The following is an 18130-nucleotide window of genomic DNA, read 5'->3' on the forward strand; positions in this document are numbered from 1 at the left end:
TAAAAAAAAATAAAAAAACTCTTCCAGTTTAAAAACAAACATACAATTTAAAACTAGATCCTGCTGGAGTTGAAAGCCAAGTAAAATAGATGGGTTTTAAGACGAGCTTTAAAAGTGGACAGTGAAGGGGCCTCTCTGACCTGCAAAGGCAAGTCGTTCCATAACTTGGGGCCCATGACAGAGAAAGCCCTGTCCCCTCTGAGCTTCCTTCTGGATCTTGGTACCTCCAAGGGCAGCTGATCTGCTGACCTGAGTGACCGATAGGGTACGTAGGGGTGAAGAAGCTCAGAGAGGTAAGCCAGGGCAAGATTATGCAGTGACTTAAAAACAAACATAAGAATTTTAAAATGAATCCTAAAATATACAGGCAGCCAGTGAAGTGAGGCCAGGACAGGGGTCACATGCTCCCTCTTTCGAGTTCCTGTTAAAAGTCATGCAGCTGCATTCTGAACCAGCTGCAGACGTGAGAGCAGCGACTGACTGACTCCCAGCTAAAATGCGTTACAGTAATCCAGTCGAGTTGAAATAAAAGTTTGGATCATTGTTTCAAAATGCTGCCTGGAAAGAAAAGATTTCACTGATGCCAATCGCCTTAAATGATAAAAGCTGGACTTAACCACGGCTCTGATTTGGCTGTCCAATTTAAAATCACTGTCCACCTTAAAACCAAGATCTGTAATAACAGGTTTAAAATATACCTCCAAAGGTCCCAGGTCAACAGAGGAGGACTCACAGGAGCCACTGGGTCCAAACACCATCACCTCTGTTTTCTTTTCATATTAAATTTAAAAAGTTCAAGGCCAACCAAGCTTTAATATCACCTAGACATGCCAGGAGATGTTTGATAGAATCCTTCTGCTTCATGGGCAAATAAATCTGACAATCATTGGCATAACAATGAAAAGAAACCCCATGTTTCCTAAGTATGGAACCCAGAGGCAGCAAATAAAGAGAGAAAAGCAGTGCGCCCAGAATTGAGCCCTGCGGGACACCATCAGGCATTGAAGCAGCAGATGATTCAGAGTCACTAATATTCACTGAAATTGTTCTCTCCTCCAGGTAAGACCTGAACCATTTAAGAACAGTGCCACCAATACCTACAACGTGGTGTAATCGCGATATTAAAATGTTGTGGTCTACTGTATCAAAGGCAGCAGTTAGGTCAAGTAAAATCAGAACAACATGGTTACCAGAATCACATGCAAGAAGGATGTTATTACAAACTCTTATTAAAGCAGATTCTGTGCTATGAAGAGTTTTAAAACCTGACTGAAAAACCTCCAGGATGCCATTGTCATCTAAAAACTGTGTCAACTGACAGTACACAATTTTTTCTAAAACATTAGAAAGAAAAAGCAGCTTTGAAATAGGCCGATAATTAGCCAGAACAGTAGGATCACATGCACTACTGCATGTTTAAAACTAGCAGGGACCACACCTGAGGACAGACTGCATATATATATATATATATATATATATATATATAGAGAGAGAGAGAGAGAGAGAGAGAGAGAGAGAGAGATGGCGCGCTCCTGGACATCTGGAGGGGGAGGTCGTCAGAAACCAGGCTAGTCTTTCTCGATGCCAGCTTAAACAAGAGTTCACTTCAGTTCTGGGGACAGGGTAAATCCCATCAGATTTGGGAAACTCAATTCACACGTTAGATGGAGAGCTGGCTGCACATCTCCCTCCTCTGAGAAGGGGAAGTGTAGAGAGAGAGAGAGAGGGGGGGGGGGTTGCGCAACAACTATATATATATATAGGTGTTAATAAATAACATAAATAAATAAATAAATAAATATATAGAACTTTTAGGCTTTAATGTTCGGCGGCTTATCGTTTTATGGTGTTAAATTTGAGTCCGGCGTAATCAAAAGTTTCTCGGGGCAACCAGCAGATGGCAGCATTGTGATACTGATGCTTTTCACACTTTTAAAAAAAAAAGAAAAGAGAATTAACTATTTTCACCGATTTTTCATAGGCATTATTGATTTTTTATTTTGTGTTTATCATTTCAAAATTATATTTTTAAAACTAATTCAAGTTACTTGAAATCGATTTGATATTTTATTATCTTTAAATTTTTATGCAAATTTTAGTAAAGAGGAATTTGGTCATTCAGAAACAGCAGAGTAATATACTTATCCACTGGTTCGCAGCAAAAAAAAAAAAAAAAAAATCTATTGAGCAAAAAAACACAGTTTGTATCACTTTTTGTTGGTCCAGTATAGAAAATTCCAGTAAAGTTCAAGGCAGTTTGCTGTAATGCCAGTGACTAAAAAGACTGCAGCTGCAAGGTGTGGCCACAAGATGTCGCCAGAGATCAACAATGTTCCACAGGAATAACGTTCAAAACGAAGTTGTGGTGTTAACAAATAACACGAATAAATGAATAAATTACAGCCAAAATATATCAGTATAGATTACCTAATTTCCAACCCTAAATTTTATCCCGAAACCCATCATTATTATTATTATTGTTTTTATTATTACAATTATTATTCTGATTAAAATGTTTCACTGTTGTTTGAGATCGGATTAGTGCTCAGATGATTTTCATGGAGGAAGCCACTGTAAGGCAGGAGAGAGTGAGGGAGGAGGAGGAGGAAGAGGGCAGAGGGGAAAATAGACACAGCTCACTCAGAGAGGGGTGGGGTGGATTTAGGCTCAGACAGACAGCAGACCGGCTGTCCCAGCCAGGCTGCGCTGATCCTTCACTCTCCGCTTTGCTCCCTCCTCTTCATCACCGGCCACCTGCCTCTCCGAGAATAACTCCCGACCGCTCGGGACCGAGCGAGCCTCGCCGCAGACGGGGAAAGGGCGACGAAGGTGTCCCGACTGCATCTCTCCGGCATTTCGCTCCTGGCGCTCTTGGCGACGGGGATTTGTTGTCGCTACCGGCTGAGGAGCGCTCCGGCTTCTCCCACCACACCCCCCCACCCCTCCCCAAAACCCCCATCGACTGCCCTCCTACCATCCACCCTGCCCCGTCCGTCCCCTCAGAAGAAGCCACTTGCATGGATGCAGCATGGCCACGTTCGTCTGCAGGGTTCAGTTTTTAGATGACACCGATCCGTTCAACAGCACTAACTTTCCAGAGCCGACCAGACCCCCGGTGTACACCTTCCGGGAGGACATCCCCCTCATCAACCAGCTAGCGGGCGTCCACCGGCTCCTCAAAGCTCCACACAAGGTAGGATAATCCCTTTGGTAAACAGCGCTGGAATCACCTTCCCTTATGGAAACAAACAAACAAAAAAGCAAAGCCAAACATGGAAAGTCGATGAGTTGATCTGGCAGAAATCTGTGGTAGAATATGAGTTTGTTTATGTTTTTAACGTTTGGATGTGTTTGGGGAAAATTAGAGCAGAACCACATGGAGTTTTTGGACTTCTGTTTTTCCTCCTCTTCAAGGCTCCTGCAAATAAACTCCAGCAACCAGCATTCAGAGGCTATTTTCAGAACACAAGTGACTCCAATCTGTGGAATGAAACAAGGTTGCCACAAAGCCTTCAGCAGCTTCGAAACACTGCCTTCACTTATAAGAGATTAAGTATCCAGGGGCGGTCGCAGGAGGGTTATAAAAAGAGCTGGGGTCACTAATAATCTGGGTTGGCACACGTTAAAAACAAAAGCCGGAATGAAATTTCACAATTTTTATGCAGTTTTTCCCAATGAAATACACTTTTTTTTTTTGAGGGCTTACTAGTTTGACAGTAGTTTAAAAAAAAGAGGTCTTTCCTTTTGATCCTGCTGTTTTAGGGGTTTCTCAGCCTCAGAATGAACCCTGTCATGTTGAAACCTCCTCCAGCCGAGTGAACCCGATTGCTGCATATCTGTGCTCTACTCGTCACTCTAACAGGTGGCTGCAAACGCAACAGGGCGACTAGATATATCCCGAGCTGTCCCACTCCTCTGCCCCTAAATGACGGTCCCACTGCTCAGGCGCCCAGCAACCCCAATCATTCGGAGGAGCGTGTCGGAGCAGGAAAGATGCAGCTTTAGGGCCGTTTTGATGGGGGGGGGAGATGAAGTTGAAACAAAACGGTGCATTCCTCACTGACAAGGCCGACTGGAACACATGATCACACCAGGCATGGGCTGGTATGACATTCTCGAGGGATGATAGAATCGAGTAAAAATAACATGGTTTCCACTTGATATTGGTATGAACACAAACATTTCTTAGAGTTATTATTAGAGATGCGCCGATTTCTGATTTTCTTTGAGGTCTGACTGGCCGTTTCTGTTCTGACGGATGTTTTAAAATAACATCAGAACTCTGAGATTCTGCTGCAGGTTCTTTGGTAAACTTGGTTTCTATTTCTTTATCAAAGCATGTGTTCCTAAACTTTATACTCATATGTTATTAAGCTAAAAACAAAGTTTATTAAAGTGTATGCTCTGAGTTAAAGTATTTTTAGAAATAAAAACAGTGGAAGTTCTTAGTTCTTGATGAACAAGAGGAAAAATATCCCTTTTTAGAAAACACTTGACCTGCCGATCTCTGATTTTCTGATTTGGGTTGCATGATATTAGAAGACGTTTTTGGATATATGTGGTATATAGCCACATATATCACTGGAAAATCGAATTATCCGCACAATATCTAAAATAAAACATAACAACCTATCCAATGTTAAATTTTTGGCTGCTCTTTGTGGTTATGATACTGCAGAGTGTATTGGAATGACAATTGTTCGATATGTTTCCCAACACCAAGTCAAGTTTGCGGATGATGTACACAGCTATTAGAACACATTGAAGGTAACGTCGCCTCGCAGACCGCTAGCAATTTCCTGCAATAGATTTTTTTACTCCCATGTGAATAGTCGATCATCATGTGCATGAATAGTCGGTCACAATTGGTGTTTCTTGAGTTTAACACTGTAGAATACCTTGTAGGAAAATTCGAGTAGATTAGGGGTGTGTCGATAAACGGACCAGCCGATAAATCGGACCTGGTTTCCTTTAGCCTTTCATGCATGAATTATGATCCCTTGTGTCAGGATTTTTTTTCCAATTTTTTTTTTATTTTCTTAAGGCATAAAAAAGGTAGGAAAAAAAACATTTTGTAAAAAAATTTTTTTTAAAATGTTATTTCTTTTAGGTGATCAATTGTAATTTTCTCCAAATACAAAGTTGTTATTTGAAAAATACATCAGTAGTACTGTCCTTTAGGGGTTATCTGATATCACAGTATTTTTTTTACCTGCTAGAGTCGTCTACAGTAGTGGGGACGTGGGGACCGGGTCTGTTCCATTTGTCTGTCAGCCATATTGGATTTAACAAAAATAATTTCTTGCATTTTCAGCTGATGGCCAGTAGTTGATAGGGTATTTTATGATAAACTAGTGTCCACTTCAGTGGTCTGTGTGCATTTATAACATAAAAATCCACAAGAAGCACAAGAAAATTACTTTTAGATAGTTGTCCACTGTAGTGACCACTATGCATGAAAGAGTTAATTTCGGGACTTCTGTGAGTGGTCGATACTTAAACGTGAAGCCGATCTTATCTACCTCCTTCAGGTCTAAAAATTAGCCACTGTACTCATCAATCAATCGGCATTTCAAGCTTTTTAAAAAATTGTTGATTGATTAGTGTCTAACCTCCAAGAACAATCTCCAAAAAGTCACATAAACACACTGCTAACCTTGAAGAAAGCCTTCAAGTAAATACTTTCAATAGTACAATGTAATCCCAAGTGGTCAATCTTGTCTCATGTGCATAAACTGTAGCAGCCGTCTCTAAGCTAGCTGCTAATGCTGACCAACAAGTGGGGAATGCTTCTTCAAAGCATAAATCCCGGTGGTGCATTCTCTGGCATCTCATTGAAAGCTCGTTGTACCGTACGATTGCATGATGGAGAATTTTATTGGTTTTAAAATCGTAACTCTTTAGTACCTTGGTATCGGTAACCGGCCGATGCCCAGAACTCACCCAGGCGAGCCGTCAAAAGTGATGCAGACCTTATTATACGCCCACTTACTTATTTTCACATAAGCAGACAGTAAAGTTTAAATTGAAAATCAAAGGGGAGTTTGAAGTGCTGCCGCGTGACCCCATCGGCAAGCCAGCACTCGACAGCAGAATGGCTTTTTCCAAAACCAGTGGATCTTGTGCTGCCTGATCCTTAAAAGCCACAAAACAAATGAAAAATAGCCCACAGCACAGAAAAGCTTATGATTACAACTTATGCAAGGACAGATGGTGCAGTCTGTGTTTGTGTTTGCAATTTTATTCCCATCACGGAGAAAGACCGTGTGCTATGGCAACTGGATATTGTGCTTAGATTATAGGGATGGGATGGAATCGCTACGCTTTTCCCCGTCGCTTAGTCGGGATCCGAACTTTGGGGCTTTTTAAGGATTTACTCTGGAGATAACATGGGAAAATCTGAAAAATGACACTTTTTTAAAGTGATTTGTTTCGCTTATTGGGTTATTTCTCAGTCTTACAAAGCGGCCTTTTCCTCTCACTGTACATAAACTTCCTGAACTTTTCTCCCTGTGTTATTATGCTGTGATGGGAGAATTCTGCGCTCGACTGGCTCGGCTGCATGTAAAGTATAGGTCACTTGTCCCAGAATTCCTGTGGCCGTGGCCTGGATCCTTGTGACACTTTGTTCTCCTCACTTTGGGCTCTGTGGTTTTCCTGACCTCTTCCTCTACGTCCTCTTCCACCTCTCTGACCAAACACAAGTATAAACACACAGCCTGGGTTGCTAGGACTAAATCGGAGAGCCTTGGATGTGTTGCTTGGTCCAAACTGCTCATTCCCTTCTGTCAGAAGAGTTCGGATAAATCATCATCAAAGAGAAACGCACCAGTGGACGGGTTTCGGTCCGCTGCAGGGGTACTTTTTTCTTAATCTTGCACCATCACAACAGCAAACTTTAGTGAATTTCATTGGGATCAAGGTAGAGTTTATGCATTGTTTTGGTCACAACAGCTCAAACTGTCATGTCTCACGGTGGGGATGGGTTCGCACGTATACCTCAACGTAACATTTTATCTTTAAAGTCGACCCTCAAAAATGATTTTCCTGTTGCAGATTGTTCTTCGATTACACACAGGTTGAAGCTCCCCACTAACGAGGTGACTTCTGAAGATTTTTGTTAAGAATCCAAATGCAGCTCAAGACCCTCCCCAAAATGTCACTCCCCTCATTTGATCAAAATAAATGGGCATTAAAGCTAAAAATTGTGGGGGTGGGAAAGACATTCACTGTAAACAAATTAAAAATTGTGCATTCTTGTCTTTCAAGAATGCACAATTGTTACATTTTTGTTTTTGTCACATTGATACCTGCATCACCCGAGAGAAGTGTTCACAGGAAGAGACTGGCTTTGGCTGACGGTGTATTGGGAAGTTGTGCAGCGTGTTTCATTTATGCGTTTGTCCGCCAAACAGTTTCCCAGTAAAATACGCTGAAGTCTGTGGACGTACTGCCACACAACGCACCCCAGGGGCATGAATACTTTTGCAGGGTGCTGCATACTTTTACAATAAGGAACTCCCTTCCCCTACAAAAAAAAACAAAACAGTAAATCCTGAACTTCAGAGCTCGACTTTTATTGAATTAGCGAATAGCTCTTGTTAAAGCGGCCCTGAGAGACTTAATGGCCACATGGAAAGCCCTCCCCCTCCCCTACGCTCTTTATAGAACAGAATCTCCTGCGTCTCTAAAAGTCGCCGGCTAAATTACGTAAGGGCATCTATAACTGTCGACTCACCGCGATCATCGGCAGGCTGGGTGTTATTTTAACATGGAAGTAATTACATCCCGCCCCTCTCGCCCTCCTGTCTTTCTTTTTTTTCTTCCTCTCTTTGCTTCACTCCTTCTGGGAGAATTTGATTAAATGGCTGTAAAGCAGATCGGTCACTATGTTCCTCTGGCCCCCTTTTTGTGGAGCCGACTCTCTTCCGTCTGCAAACAGCGAGACGTGTTTTTGTTACATTAATACCTGCATCACCTGAGACAGGTGTTCATAGGAAGATTCTGGCTTTGGGTGCGTTGGGAACTGAGCAGTGTGTTTGTGATGTTTTCTTGATTATGTGACATAGAAGAGATGAGGGAGGTCGTAGGTGCTGCGGTGGAGAATGTAAGAGTTTTGAATCCATCAGAAAATGATGGAATTATAAGATTATTATCATTAATGCATCAAAGCATAAAGTCTCTGCCGTATTTGATTTGCTGACCACAGATTCCAGTAGAGATGCGTCTTTCAATAGGTCAAAAATCAGAATCAGTCAAGTAAAATGTGATCGATTATTATCTGCGCTTGACATTTTCTATATCAATTTTTTAGTCCCTGCTGCCCCTATTCATTTGGGCATTAAAACTAAGAACTCCCACTATTGCAATTTTTTTTTACCTTGTTTAAGTAACCTGCAAGTAATTGCCTTTTTGGATGTAAAAATAAAAAAAATTGAAAAAACATTAGAGAAAAAAAACAAACAATTGAACGGGCCAAAATTGGAATAATCAAACGTTTAAAGAAAAAAATAAAAAGATCAGTTATAAAGAAAAACCTGACCGGTGAATTTCTGAAGAGGTGAAAATTAAGATGATGCTGGAGAACGACTGTGGAATGGGATTAAAAATGCTTTTGTCTAATTCCCACTGCAGCAAAAAAAAAAAAACTAGGGCAGTGGGACAGGACATGAAACCTCCCCACTTTCCCACTTGTTGTTTCCACTCCTTTTGTTCCATTCCTGGTCAGATTTACCAGTTCTCACACACATAGAAAGTGTGAACAACAATGGTTTCACATTTGGGATTAACTGTACGTGGATTCACCTTACCACACTGTGCTGTATCTGATTTTAGACATAAAACCCCAGATTTCTCTTTCATGAAGCCCCACAAACCAGGATCATTTTGACCATAGAATAAAATTCTGACACTTTCTATAAACGACCAGGAAATATTTTTGTTGAAATGTGCACAGAAAACAATTTATAAACTGCTTCACTTTTTTTTCCATTAACATTGACCTAATGTTGTCGTGAACACCAACCCCCCAACAAATGTTTTTATCTGAGCATGATGCTAAGCTAGCTTTAGCATTCTGTGCCCCTCTTTTTATGCTAACTTTTCTTTCGTAAAAATAGTCTTTTGCAATTATATGCTTCTTTTGTGTTTTGCTACCTACCACAGTGTGCTTTGTTTGAGAAAATACACAAATCACAGGTGTTTAGTTGGCCAAAACATCTCTGCAGTTGGACTTGTGTGTATTAGCGGTGCGTTTTGCTAAGTGGATTAGCTAGTTGACACAGATGGATTAATGTTGTTCTGAGGGAAGGAGAGGGAAACTGGAGCAGGACTGGTGTCATTATGCCTGATTATTGTGTAAGAATCTCAGATTGACTTAAGAGCAATAAAAGAAAGACCTGAGAAAATATGCTAATGTTGTATCTCAATCTGTAGTAAAAGTGCCTGTTTTTATTGGTACTCTGTAGAAATTCACAAATTAATCATTTCCAAGACAAATACGAATAATTTAGTTGCTTGTAGAGCCACCAAAGAAGGCATGTTGCTTGAAGCAGAAACTTTCAAAGGAAGCGTGCGGTGAAGAGGACTGTGATTCCACTGTGGGTGCTGTGTTACGTTTCCAGTTAACTCTGAGGTTGGAACTTGGATGTGGGGATTACATCAAACCCAATTGTGCTCCAGTCCCAAACTGGAGAACCAGTGGGATTCTCTATTAGACATGCTTAGCGACCAGGCCGGCTGCTTCTGGCGATGCAGGTTAATAATATATTCTCTGCATTATATTTGTCAACGTTGTGGAACAAGTTCAGTAAGGAAGATTGTATGGAACTGAGTTGGTGAAAGATTAAATTGTACAGCAAAAGAAAAAAGATATTTGGTGGTGGCTTTTGAGGTTAGAGTTTGTGACTTTAGTCTTCTTAATGTGGGAACATTTCCATTAAAATTGAAAATCTAACAAAATGGTGAATGTAGTTCAACCAATGTATCAGCACCAATGAATAATGATAATTTGTTCACTTTTTCATTTTCTACTGTATGAAACAACAACAGCAAAGTCCTGTTGCAGTAGTGTTTGAAAAATATCGGTAAATGTTCTAACTATTAACTGGAGTGCCAATAAAAAAGTACAAGAACCATTGTCCTAGTCTAAGCTCAAAAACAGGGAATTTGCAACAGACCTTTGCTGGCAGACACACGCAGACAATCCAGTTTAATCTGAATGTCCTAACATTTGATTTCAACTCAATTTATTTATATTTGTCCAGAAATCCGATCCAAAATCTGATGTTCCATTTGCTTATCGTTGGTCAAAAGTCGATCTGGACATGTTCAAATCAAACAACAACATGCTAACGTTGGTCTATGTCTTGGTTGTGGCCCCATTTGACTTGAGGTCTTTGTGGACTCACCCACCCTCTATGCCCAGAGTGCACGCTTGCCTCAGAACAGAGTAAATATAGCCAGGGTTATATTTATGCTGCGAGTCCGTCCGACAGCCCGGTCCCGTTTCTGCGTGAAAGGGAGGGATGGAAAGACGGGGAGCAGGAGCAGGTTTTGCCCTGGTCACAAAGTGTCGTCAGGCCACTTGAATGGTCGACTGTGGAGGTGTGTGTGTGTGTGTATGTGTGTGTGTGGGGGTTTCTAAGCTTGTGGTATTCCCAACGATACCACCGACCTGCTAAATACCGATGGATGACTCCTCTGATCTCCAAGTCAAGTTTATTTGTATCTCACATTTCAGCGACAGACAACCCGGTTCAAAGTGCCTTACAATGTAAAACAAAAAACATCATACGGTCATCGACTATGAAACAAGCAACAAACATTACATTTTGTCAAACGTCAACATCAGAATCATCAAGCAAAGCCACATCATGTTGAACAAAGGCAACTCTAGACAGTGTTTCAGCTGTTTTGTAGTTTTCTAGACGTTTGTTCTGGATTTGTGGTGTGTAGAAGCTGGATACTGCTTCCTCATGTTTGGTTCTGGTTCTGGGGTTAGCAGAACCAGAACCACCCACTGAGAGGTCGGGAAGGTTTTGATACAAACGGCTTTTTACCAGGAACTACGACGACACTCCCAGGCTCTCCGCTGCAACAATGATGTAAGTTGCTTTTTGTGAGTCGTCTCCGATAGTTGTTTGCACCTGCTCCCAACTTGTGACTGCGCTCATAAGAGATCCGCGCCGGTGGGGCGCAGATATGTGGCCGTGCACCTGGATCCAAACCCGGCAGGGTTTCCGTTACACACCAAAACAGTCAATCTTTTGCAGTGTTTTTTTATTTGTCGATTATTATTAATTTTTATTTTATTTTTTTACGAGAAACAGAATGTGCTAACTCTTATACATGTGAGGAAGGTTTTGGGTGAAACCCCCCTGCGCCCCGTTCACAGATAAAAATGCTGAATCTTCACGCCTAATACGAATTTAAGCAAAATTCAAGTGTCACATTTCCCCGCAGCTGGTATTTACATGCTCTAAAAGCTGCCCCTTCGCACTGTGTTCCACTCTGGTTTTGGTTTCACGTCCCTGTAGCTTTTATTACGAGTTAATTCCCTCAACAGCTCCGCCGTAATGCCAAAAGCAGATCCCCACCGCCGCAAGCGGCCGCCGCTCCTCCACCGACAACTTGTACACGGCGTTTGTTGGAACCAATAAAGCGGCTTTATTTCAGAGTCTCGCATTGTTTCTTCTCATTCGAGGGGTGTGAAACATAAACAGACGTAAGTAAGTGACCGCTTGAAAAGTGGGTCCAGTCGTCTGCGTCAATCACCACATGGACTTTACAAGCCTTTTCCGGGGGCCGAAGGCGAGGTTTGGGTCGCGTTTAAATGGGCGACACGAGATGTTTTTTTTTTTTTTTTTTTGGTTGTTTCTGGTTCGATTTCTTGTCTTTCGCCAGGTGTTTTTTCATGACGGCTGTTTCTTTCTCGTGTCCTTGCAGCTCGATGATTGTACGCTTCAGTTGTCCCACAATGGGACCTACCTGGACCTGGAGTCCTCGCTGGCCGAGCAACGGGACGAGCTGGAGGGGTTTCAGGCGGACGACGCGGGGTAAGACCTCATCACCGCACCGCAACGAGACAAAGCCTCTTCCGCCACTCTGCCCCTCACAAAACAGATTCTCTGAGTTCCTTCTTTTCTCACATAACGAGCAGAATCGCAAGCTGCTGGATGTGGATTTTTTTTTTTTTTTTTTTGGGAAGCACAAGTTCATGGAAAGTATGAAGCACTCTGTAAAGCAGGTCAGATGTGCCCTCCTTTCCAGAGCAATAACTCTTCTCTCTGTTTTTTTTTCTTTTCTTTTTCTTCTTTTAATAAATGACATACTGGTGTTTAGTGTAGTAAAAGAAAAACAAAATCTAAACTGGAAGGTATAAAGGACAGGTTGTGCTGACACTAAATTGTAGCAAAAAAAAAAAAAAACGTGGTCACGTATCTCGCTGTAGTTTTCCAGTTTGTGTTTCTCTTCAGAGCCAAGAGAAACCTCTCCCTGGAGGCTTCAGGATTTGCTATAAAACCTGAAACTATGAGAACATTCGTTGCCATTTGCGAGGGTATTAATACCCACTGAGATTTTCCACACTTTGTCACTTGCAACCACAAATCCAATGTAATTTATTAGGATTTTATACTCCAGACGAAGAGTCAGCAATCTTTTACAATCCGAGGAGTCATCTTTTTTTTTCCTTTTCTTTTTCGTAGTCAAGCGGAAACAATCCCAAAAAGTTAATATTTTGATTGGTTTTTGTTTGTTTGCTTTTTTTTTTCCTTTCTTTCTTTTTTTATACAACTGCTAGAGGAAACTTGTTCTTATGTTTCAATTCAAGAACAATCTCACTCCTATTTTGTAGGTTTAACATATAGAAAAACATTGAACCTTTACAAAAAGAAGATTAATAAATGTGTTTTACATATTTATAAGAAATGCAGCAAAAAATGTATTAATTTATCTTTCTACTAATGTTGTTTGTCTTCTGTTTTATAAAAGCCACATTTTGTTAAATTAGTCAGTGACTCTGGTTAGTGGATGAGTGTCGGGAGAATGCACGGCCTTGGGATTAATAAAGTTTTCTCAATTTGAATATTATAGCAACTAACAGCGAGATTTATTATTGGAACTTCTGCACAGACATTGCCTGAAGTTGTTTTGTCTTAGTATATATTAAAAAAAATTTTCAATTCTTTATAATTTTTGGTCAAAGCCATTAAGAGTCAGGAGTATCGCAGCGCTGGCCTTCTCCCATCTGTTGCAGTGCACTGATGGTCAGCTGGCTCAAAGACAACCTGCTTCACTTTCTTTTTTCTTACAAGAAAGAGAAATCAAGCTGTTGGAAATCTTCCAGTTGTAATCTAAGTATCGTAATCTGTCAGCGTTAGACTCGGTTTCACTCAATGTTTTCATCTTCATTAGAAACGATGACTATTATAGAAACATCTGCCTTCCAGAAACACGTGACTAGAAAACATTTTCAGAGTTTTGTTATTGTCAGAGACCCGTTTCCAAGACCAGCCAAACAAATCATGTCATTTTAGCATAGTTAGCCTTAATAGCTTGTGTTTTTTTCTCTCTATATATAATTGGAAATAGTTTGGTGAGGTTAGGAAGATATTCAGTGACATAAAAATAAAAAACATTGAGCACACTGTAGGAAAAGCAAAAACACAAAGTGATTTTGTTTTGCTTTCTAGTGTATTTCAGTACATTTAAATTAAGACTTGATTAAATGACAATTTACTCTCCAGCAAGACCTTGCAACTTGTTTTAAGTCAATAATTTATTAACATTGAAAATAAAAAGTTCTAGTTCCACTGACAGATGCCTTCACTTATTACAAGACTTTTTTTTCCCATGTAATATGTTTAGAAATCTGTCAGAGGAGCTACTTTAAAAAAAATCCAATTAAGGAATTACTGGCTTAACACAAGCTCCTATATCTTCCTGGAAAGTTACCTGTGAGTTAATACACCTGAAATGAGACAAAACTAAGATATTTGCACTAGAAACTACACATAAGATACTTTGTAAGCAGCTGAACGTTTGAAAACCCGAAACAATCATGAAAGCGTTTAACCACGTTTGCTAGCTTAGCTAACTCCTAGCTTAACAACAAGCAACCCCTGCCAACTTTAGCAAATTAATTAAACCATACTTTAGAGGAACTTTTTTGTTGTCTGTTTTTTTTTTTTTTTTTTGCGCCTGAAGCGTGTTCCCGTTAGACCTCTGAGTATCACACACACACACACACACACACACGGCAGCTGCTAATGGGGTGCTGTTTGCACGGTTGGGACATTGTGTGTTCGTGGAGAGTTGAGGTATGTTGATCTGTTTGGGGACGGCAGCGTGGTCGGTGCTGGCTGTCCCCCAGATGAGCGATGATCTTCGTGTCTATTTGTATGCCTGCTTGTTTCCATGTGTCCATTTCTTAGTCCCTGTGTGCCCACGTGTCCAGGGGACGGACTGGTGAATAATAATTTGTATGATCACTCTTTAAGATGGACACTTTTTCAAATTTGTAAATTGTTCACAGTCAGAGTAACTTCTTTTTTTTTTTAAATCTATTCATTTTATGGTTTAATTTGTGTTCTCTAGTTTAAGATCTCGTAACTATTTTGAAAATCAACAACATGTGGCGAGGCTAATTCCTGACTGGACGCCGTGGCTCTTTGTTCAGTTACGTAATGGGGAATTCCAATACCTGCGTTTGACAAATCCCCATTTTATATTACACACACAACGCGCGCAAAAAATAAATGGTTTTACCTTGATTATTTTCATACTAAATATTTCAACTTCTAAGATGGTTGGAAGACCTAGAAGAAGGGGAAAAAAATACCCCTTTGGCCAGAGAACTGCAGCTTCTCATACATGATAAAGCATTTTGGTCACCAGATTTTCACTCCGAATTTTCCCACAAGTCAAATATGCGTCGGGACTCCAGCTGTGGCGGGACGCCGCTCACCGCAGCTCGCAGTAAACAAAGTCCCTTCACGGCACGGACAGCTCAGCGTCCGAAGGCCTGGGAGAGAAAATTGCTGTGAGACTCTGTCGCGCTCTGATCTCCTTCTGAGATATACAGTGTGTATATATATATATATATATATATATATATATATATATATATATATATATATATATATATATAATTATTATTATTATTATTTTTTTTAAATCTGCCTTTGTACCAATTAAAACATTAAAAATCAATCTGAACTAGACTGAGTCTCTGATCTCTAATGCTGCATTTTTTTAATCCACTTTAAGTTTTTTCTGTGGCGCATTATTATTGCTTTGCTAGCATAAAAGAATATAGAGAACACTTTGACAGATTGTCTTGATATTTTCCTTCACTTCCGAGCTGATAACAGAAATCTGTCTGCTCTCTTCTTTATATTTTGCTTCTCTGCTTGTTTTGCATAAGTAGCGGCACTGGAGCAGTACACACTGTCAGAGCGGTGCTTTCCCTGCTTTTATTTGATTTTATCACGTTGGCGATGGAAGACATTGATTCGTCCCGAAAGATCAGGGGATGTCTTGCTGAGTGTGTATATGAATGCACATCAACATGTTGGCATGCAGAAGTTTATGTTGTGTGTGTGTGTGTGTGTGTGTGTAAACGTTTGTTGTGTCTCCTTGCGTTTCTGCTGTCTAATCTCCAGGTTCAGATGAGTATCAGTATAGGGGTGCAAATTTGATGCAGGTCACTGTCTGTCTACAAAATACAAAACCTTTGTCGCTTCCCACACAACAACATAAATTATTACATGTGTCCAAAAAAAAAAAAAAAAAAATTATTTGTAATTTTTATGGTTGATTTGTTTCCCTCCTCCACTGTTTCAGGTCCAGAGGGAAGAAGCACAGTGTTATTTTGCGGACCCAGCTGACTGTCCGTGTCCACGCCTGCATCGGTGAGTGCTGCATGATGAGCTTCTGCTTTTGTGAGAAAGTCTTTATTTCTCCTGACGCTCTCTCACACACACACACACACACACACACACACACACACACACACACACACACACACACACACACCTATACTGGTTTTGGTGTACTAGCAGGACACTTTTTTCAAACCAGTTTTTTGCAACACTAAACGGACACCCCTTTCCACTTATGCTAGAAAGACGTAGTAAGTTGTCAAAATCTTGTTAGATCTACACAACATACATCTCACTTAAAAATATATATACACACTTCAGAACTCAAATTACAAGAATGTGACCCAACGTTGTATTAAAAGGACACACTATAAAGAGGTGCTTTGCTCCGCCCATGACGCTAACTGTAATGGTCAGGGCGAATTTTATTTATCAGGACCATGGCATACACATACAAAAACATAAAATTTATGTGCATTAAGAAGTCCAAAAATGGAAATATGGACTATAACTAGTCCATATTTCTGTGGAGTGCATTTGTCATCCCATGAGATGTCTGAATCATCTACGGAATCAGGAGCATACTCCTCTTCTGATGATATCGCTTCACTTGAACTTTGTTCTGGACAGACCTGTTGATTAAAACATATTTTGTATACATTGAAAGCGTTTCAGCAAGAATATTTCTACTAAAAGCTTACCAGTGATGTCCTCCTTTTATTTACAATAACACATTTTGTGCAGGGACTGGTTGCAAACTAGACAGAGAAAAGTAAGAATTGACAAAGGGAGGTAAGCATAAGTATTTAAAAGTCAGTGCTGCACTATGACTCAATTTCAACATACAGCACAACTAGACATGGAAGATCATATTCAAAAGATGAACCCAATTCCCATTCTCAAAAAATTACCTTTACATCACACACCACTCCATTTCAGAGGTGAAAACAGTCCTTCACATAAACATTTTTCTAAACTTGACATTTCATCATGGATGATATCATGATCTCACACACAGTTAACCACTGTTAACCGAAAAAAGTGTAATCTTAAAATAAGAATTTGATCCTGACACTTGTGAAGGTATCAAAACCAATGAATTGTTATGATTATTTGTTTTTAATCGTAATTACCCTGTGTTTGAACAGTACTTAGTATTCTCATGACTATTTTAGAAAATAAAAAGGTCATTGAGATAAAACTTATGTCAGGTGAGTTACCAGAAAATAATTTGCATGCATCCAACTCAGCAGCCTGACAAGGCATCTCTATGGAGAGCTAAAATGAAGGGATAAACACTGAATGATTGTTTCTAAAAATAAAACAATGTCCACCTAATGTATGAACCTATCCAGTTTATTAGAGGATCCATGTGTCTGTGCTCATCTGAACTTAACTTTCATTCTTTTCTACATGTAATTTCAAAACTCAGTCCTCCAAATTTCTGCACCTTACATGATGAGTATTACACAAGACCAGTGTGTTTGAATAGTACTTAATATTATTTCAATGACTTTATATAAGAAACAAAGTTGGTTGTCGGAGACCAAAATTACCTCTGGAGGGTTGGTTGAACAGGATCCGCATACATCCATGTCACCAGCCTGACACAGTTCATCTTTGGAAATCTGAAATGTAAAGAACACTCACTAAATGTGAGTTTGTTGCCAATGTAGAGAACAGTCCTCCCTATTCCTGCACCTTACATTTTGAGTATTACACAGGACCCATGTGTATGTCCACTCCTAAATGTGACTTTCATTCTTCTGTACTTGTAATTTCAATACTCAGTCCTCCCTATTCCTGCACCTTATATTTTGAGTACTACACAGGACCCGTGTGTATGTGCGTTTCTAAATGTAATTTTCATTCTTTTCAACCTGTAATTTCAAAATTCAGGTTTCCACATTTCTGCAACTTACATGATGAGTATTACACAAGACCAGTGTGTATGTGCACTCCTAAATGTGACTTTCATTTTTCTGTACTTGTAATTTCAATACTCAGTCCTCACTATTCCTGCACCTTATATTTTGAGTATTACACAGGACCTGTGTGTATGTGCGTTTCTAAATGTCATTTTCATTCTTTTCTACCTGTAATTTAAAAATTCAGGTTTCCAAATTTCTGCAACTTACATGATGAGTATTACACAAGACCAGTGTGTATGTGCACTCCTAAATGTGACTTTCATTTTTCTGTACTTGTAATTTCAATACTCAGTCCTCACTATTCCTGCACCTTAT

At 40.1% G+C, this 18130-nt stretch overlaps 1 protein-coding gene and 1 long non-coding RNA gene across 6 annotated transcripts in view; one reads left to right on the plus strand and one right to left on the minus strand.

Annotated features, from left to right (window-relative positions):
• Positions 1-2660: 2660 nt before the first annotated feature.
• The window catches only part of fhod3a (formin homology 2 domain containing 3a), an 89669-nt gene continuing 74199 nt past the window's right edge, over positions 2661-18130 (plus strand). For all 5 annotated transcript variants that reach the window (XM_008421498.3, XM_008421500.3, XM_008421499.3 and 2 more), the window contains exons 1-3: positions 2661-3193; positions 11947-12056; positions 15847-15914. In XM_008421498.3, coding sequence (XP_008419720.1) covers positions 3029-3193; positions 11947-12056; positions 15847-15914 — 343 coding nt within the window. In that variant the 5' untranslated portion in view covers positions 2661-3028. The remainder of the gene's footprint in view (positions 3194-11946; positions 12057-15846; positions 15915-18130) is intronic.
• On the minus strand, positions 16346-17529 carry LOC145553773 (uncharacterized). The gene is made up of 3 exons (XR_014089815.1): positions 17441-17529; positions 16586-16642; positions 16346-16516 (listed from the first exon to the last, which is right to left on the minus strand). It is a non-coding gene; the product is annotated as an uncharacterized LOC145553773 (long non-coding RNA).

Source organism: Poecilia reticulata, chromosome 11, assembly GCF_904066995.2.
Source record: "Poecilia reticulata chromosome 11, P_reticulata-male-v2, whole genome shotgun sequence".
NCBI classification, from domain to species: Eukaryota; Metazoa; Chordata; class Actinopteri; order Cyprinodontiformes; family Poeciliidae; genus Poecilia; species Poecilia reticulata.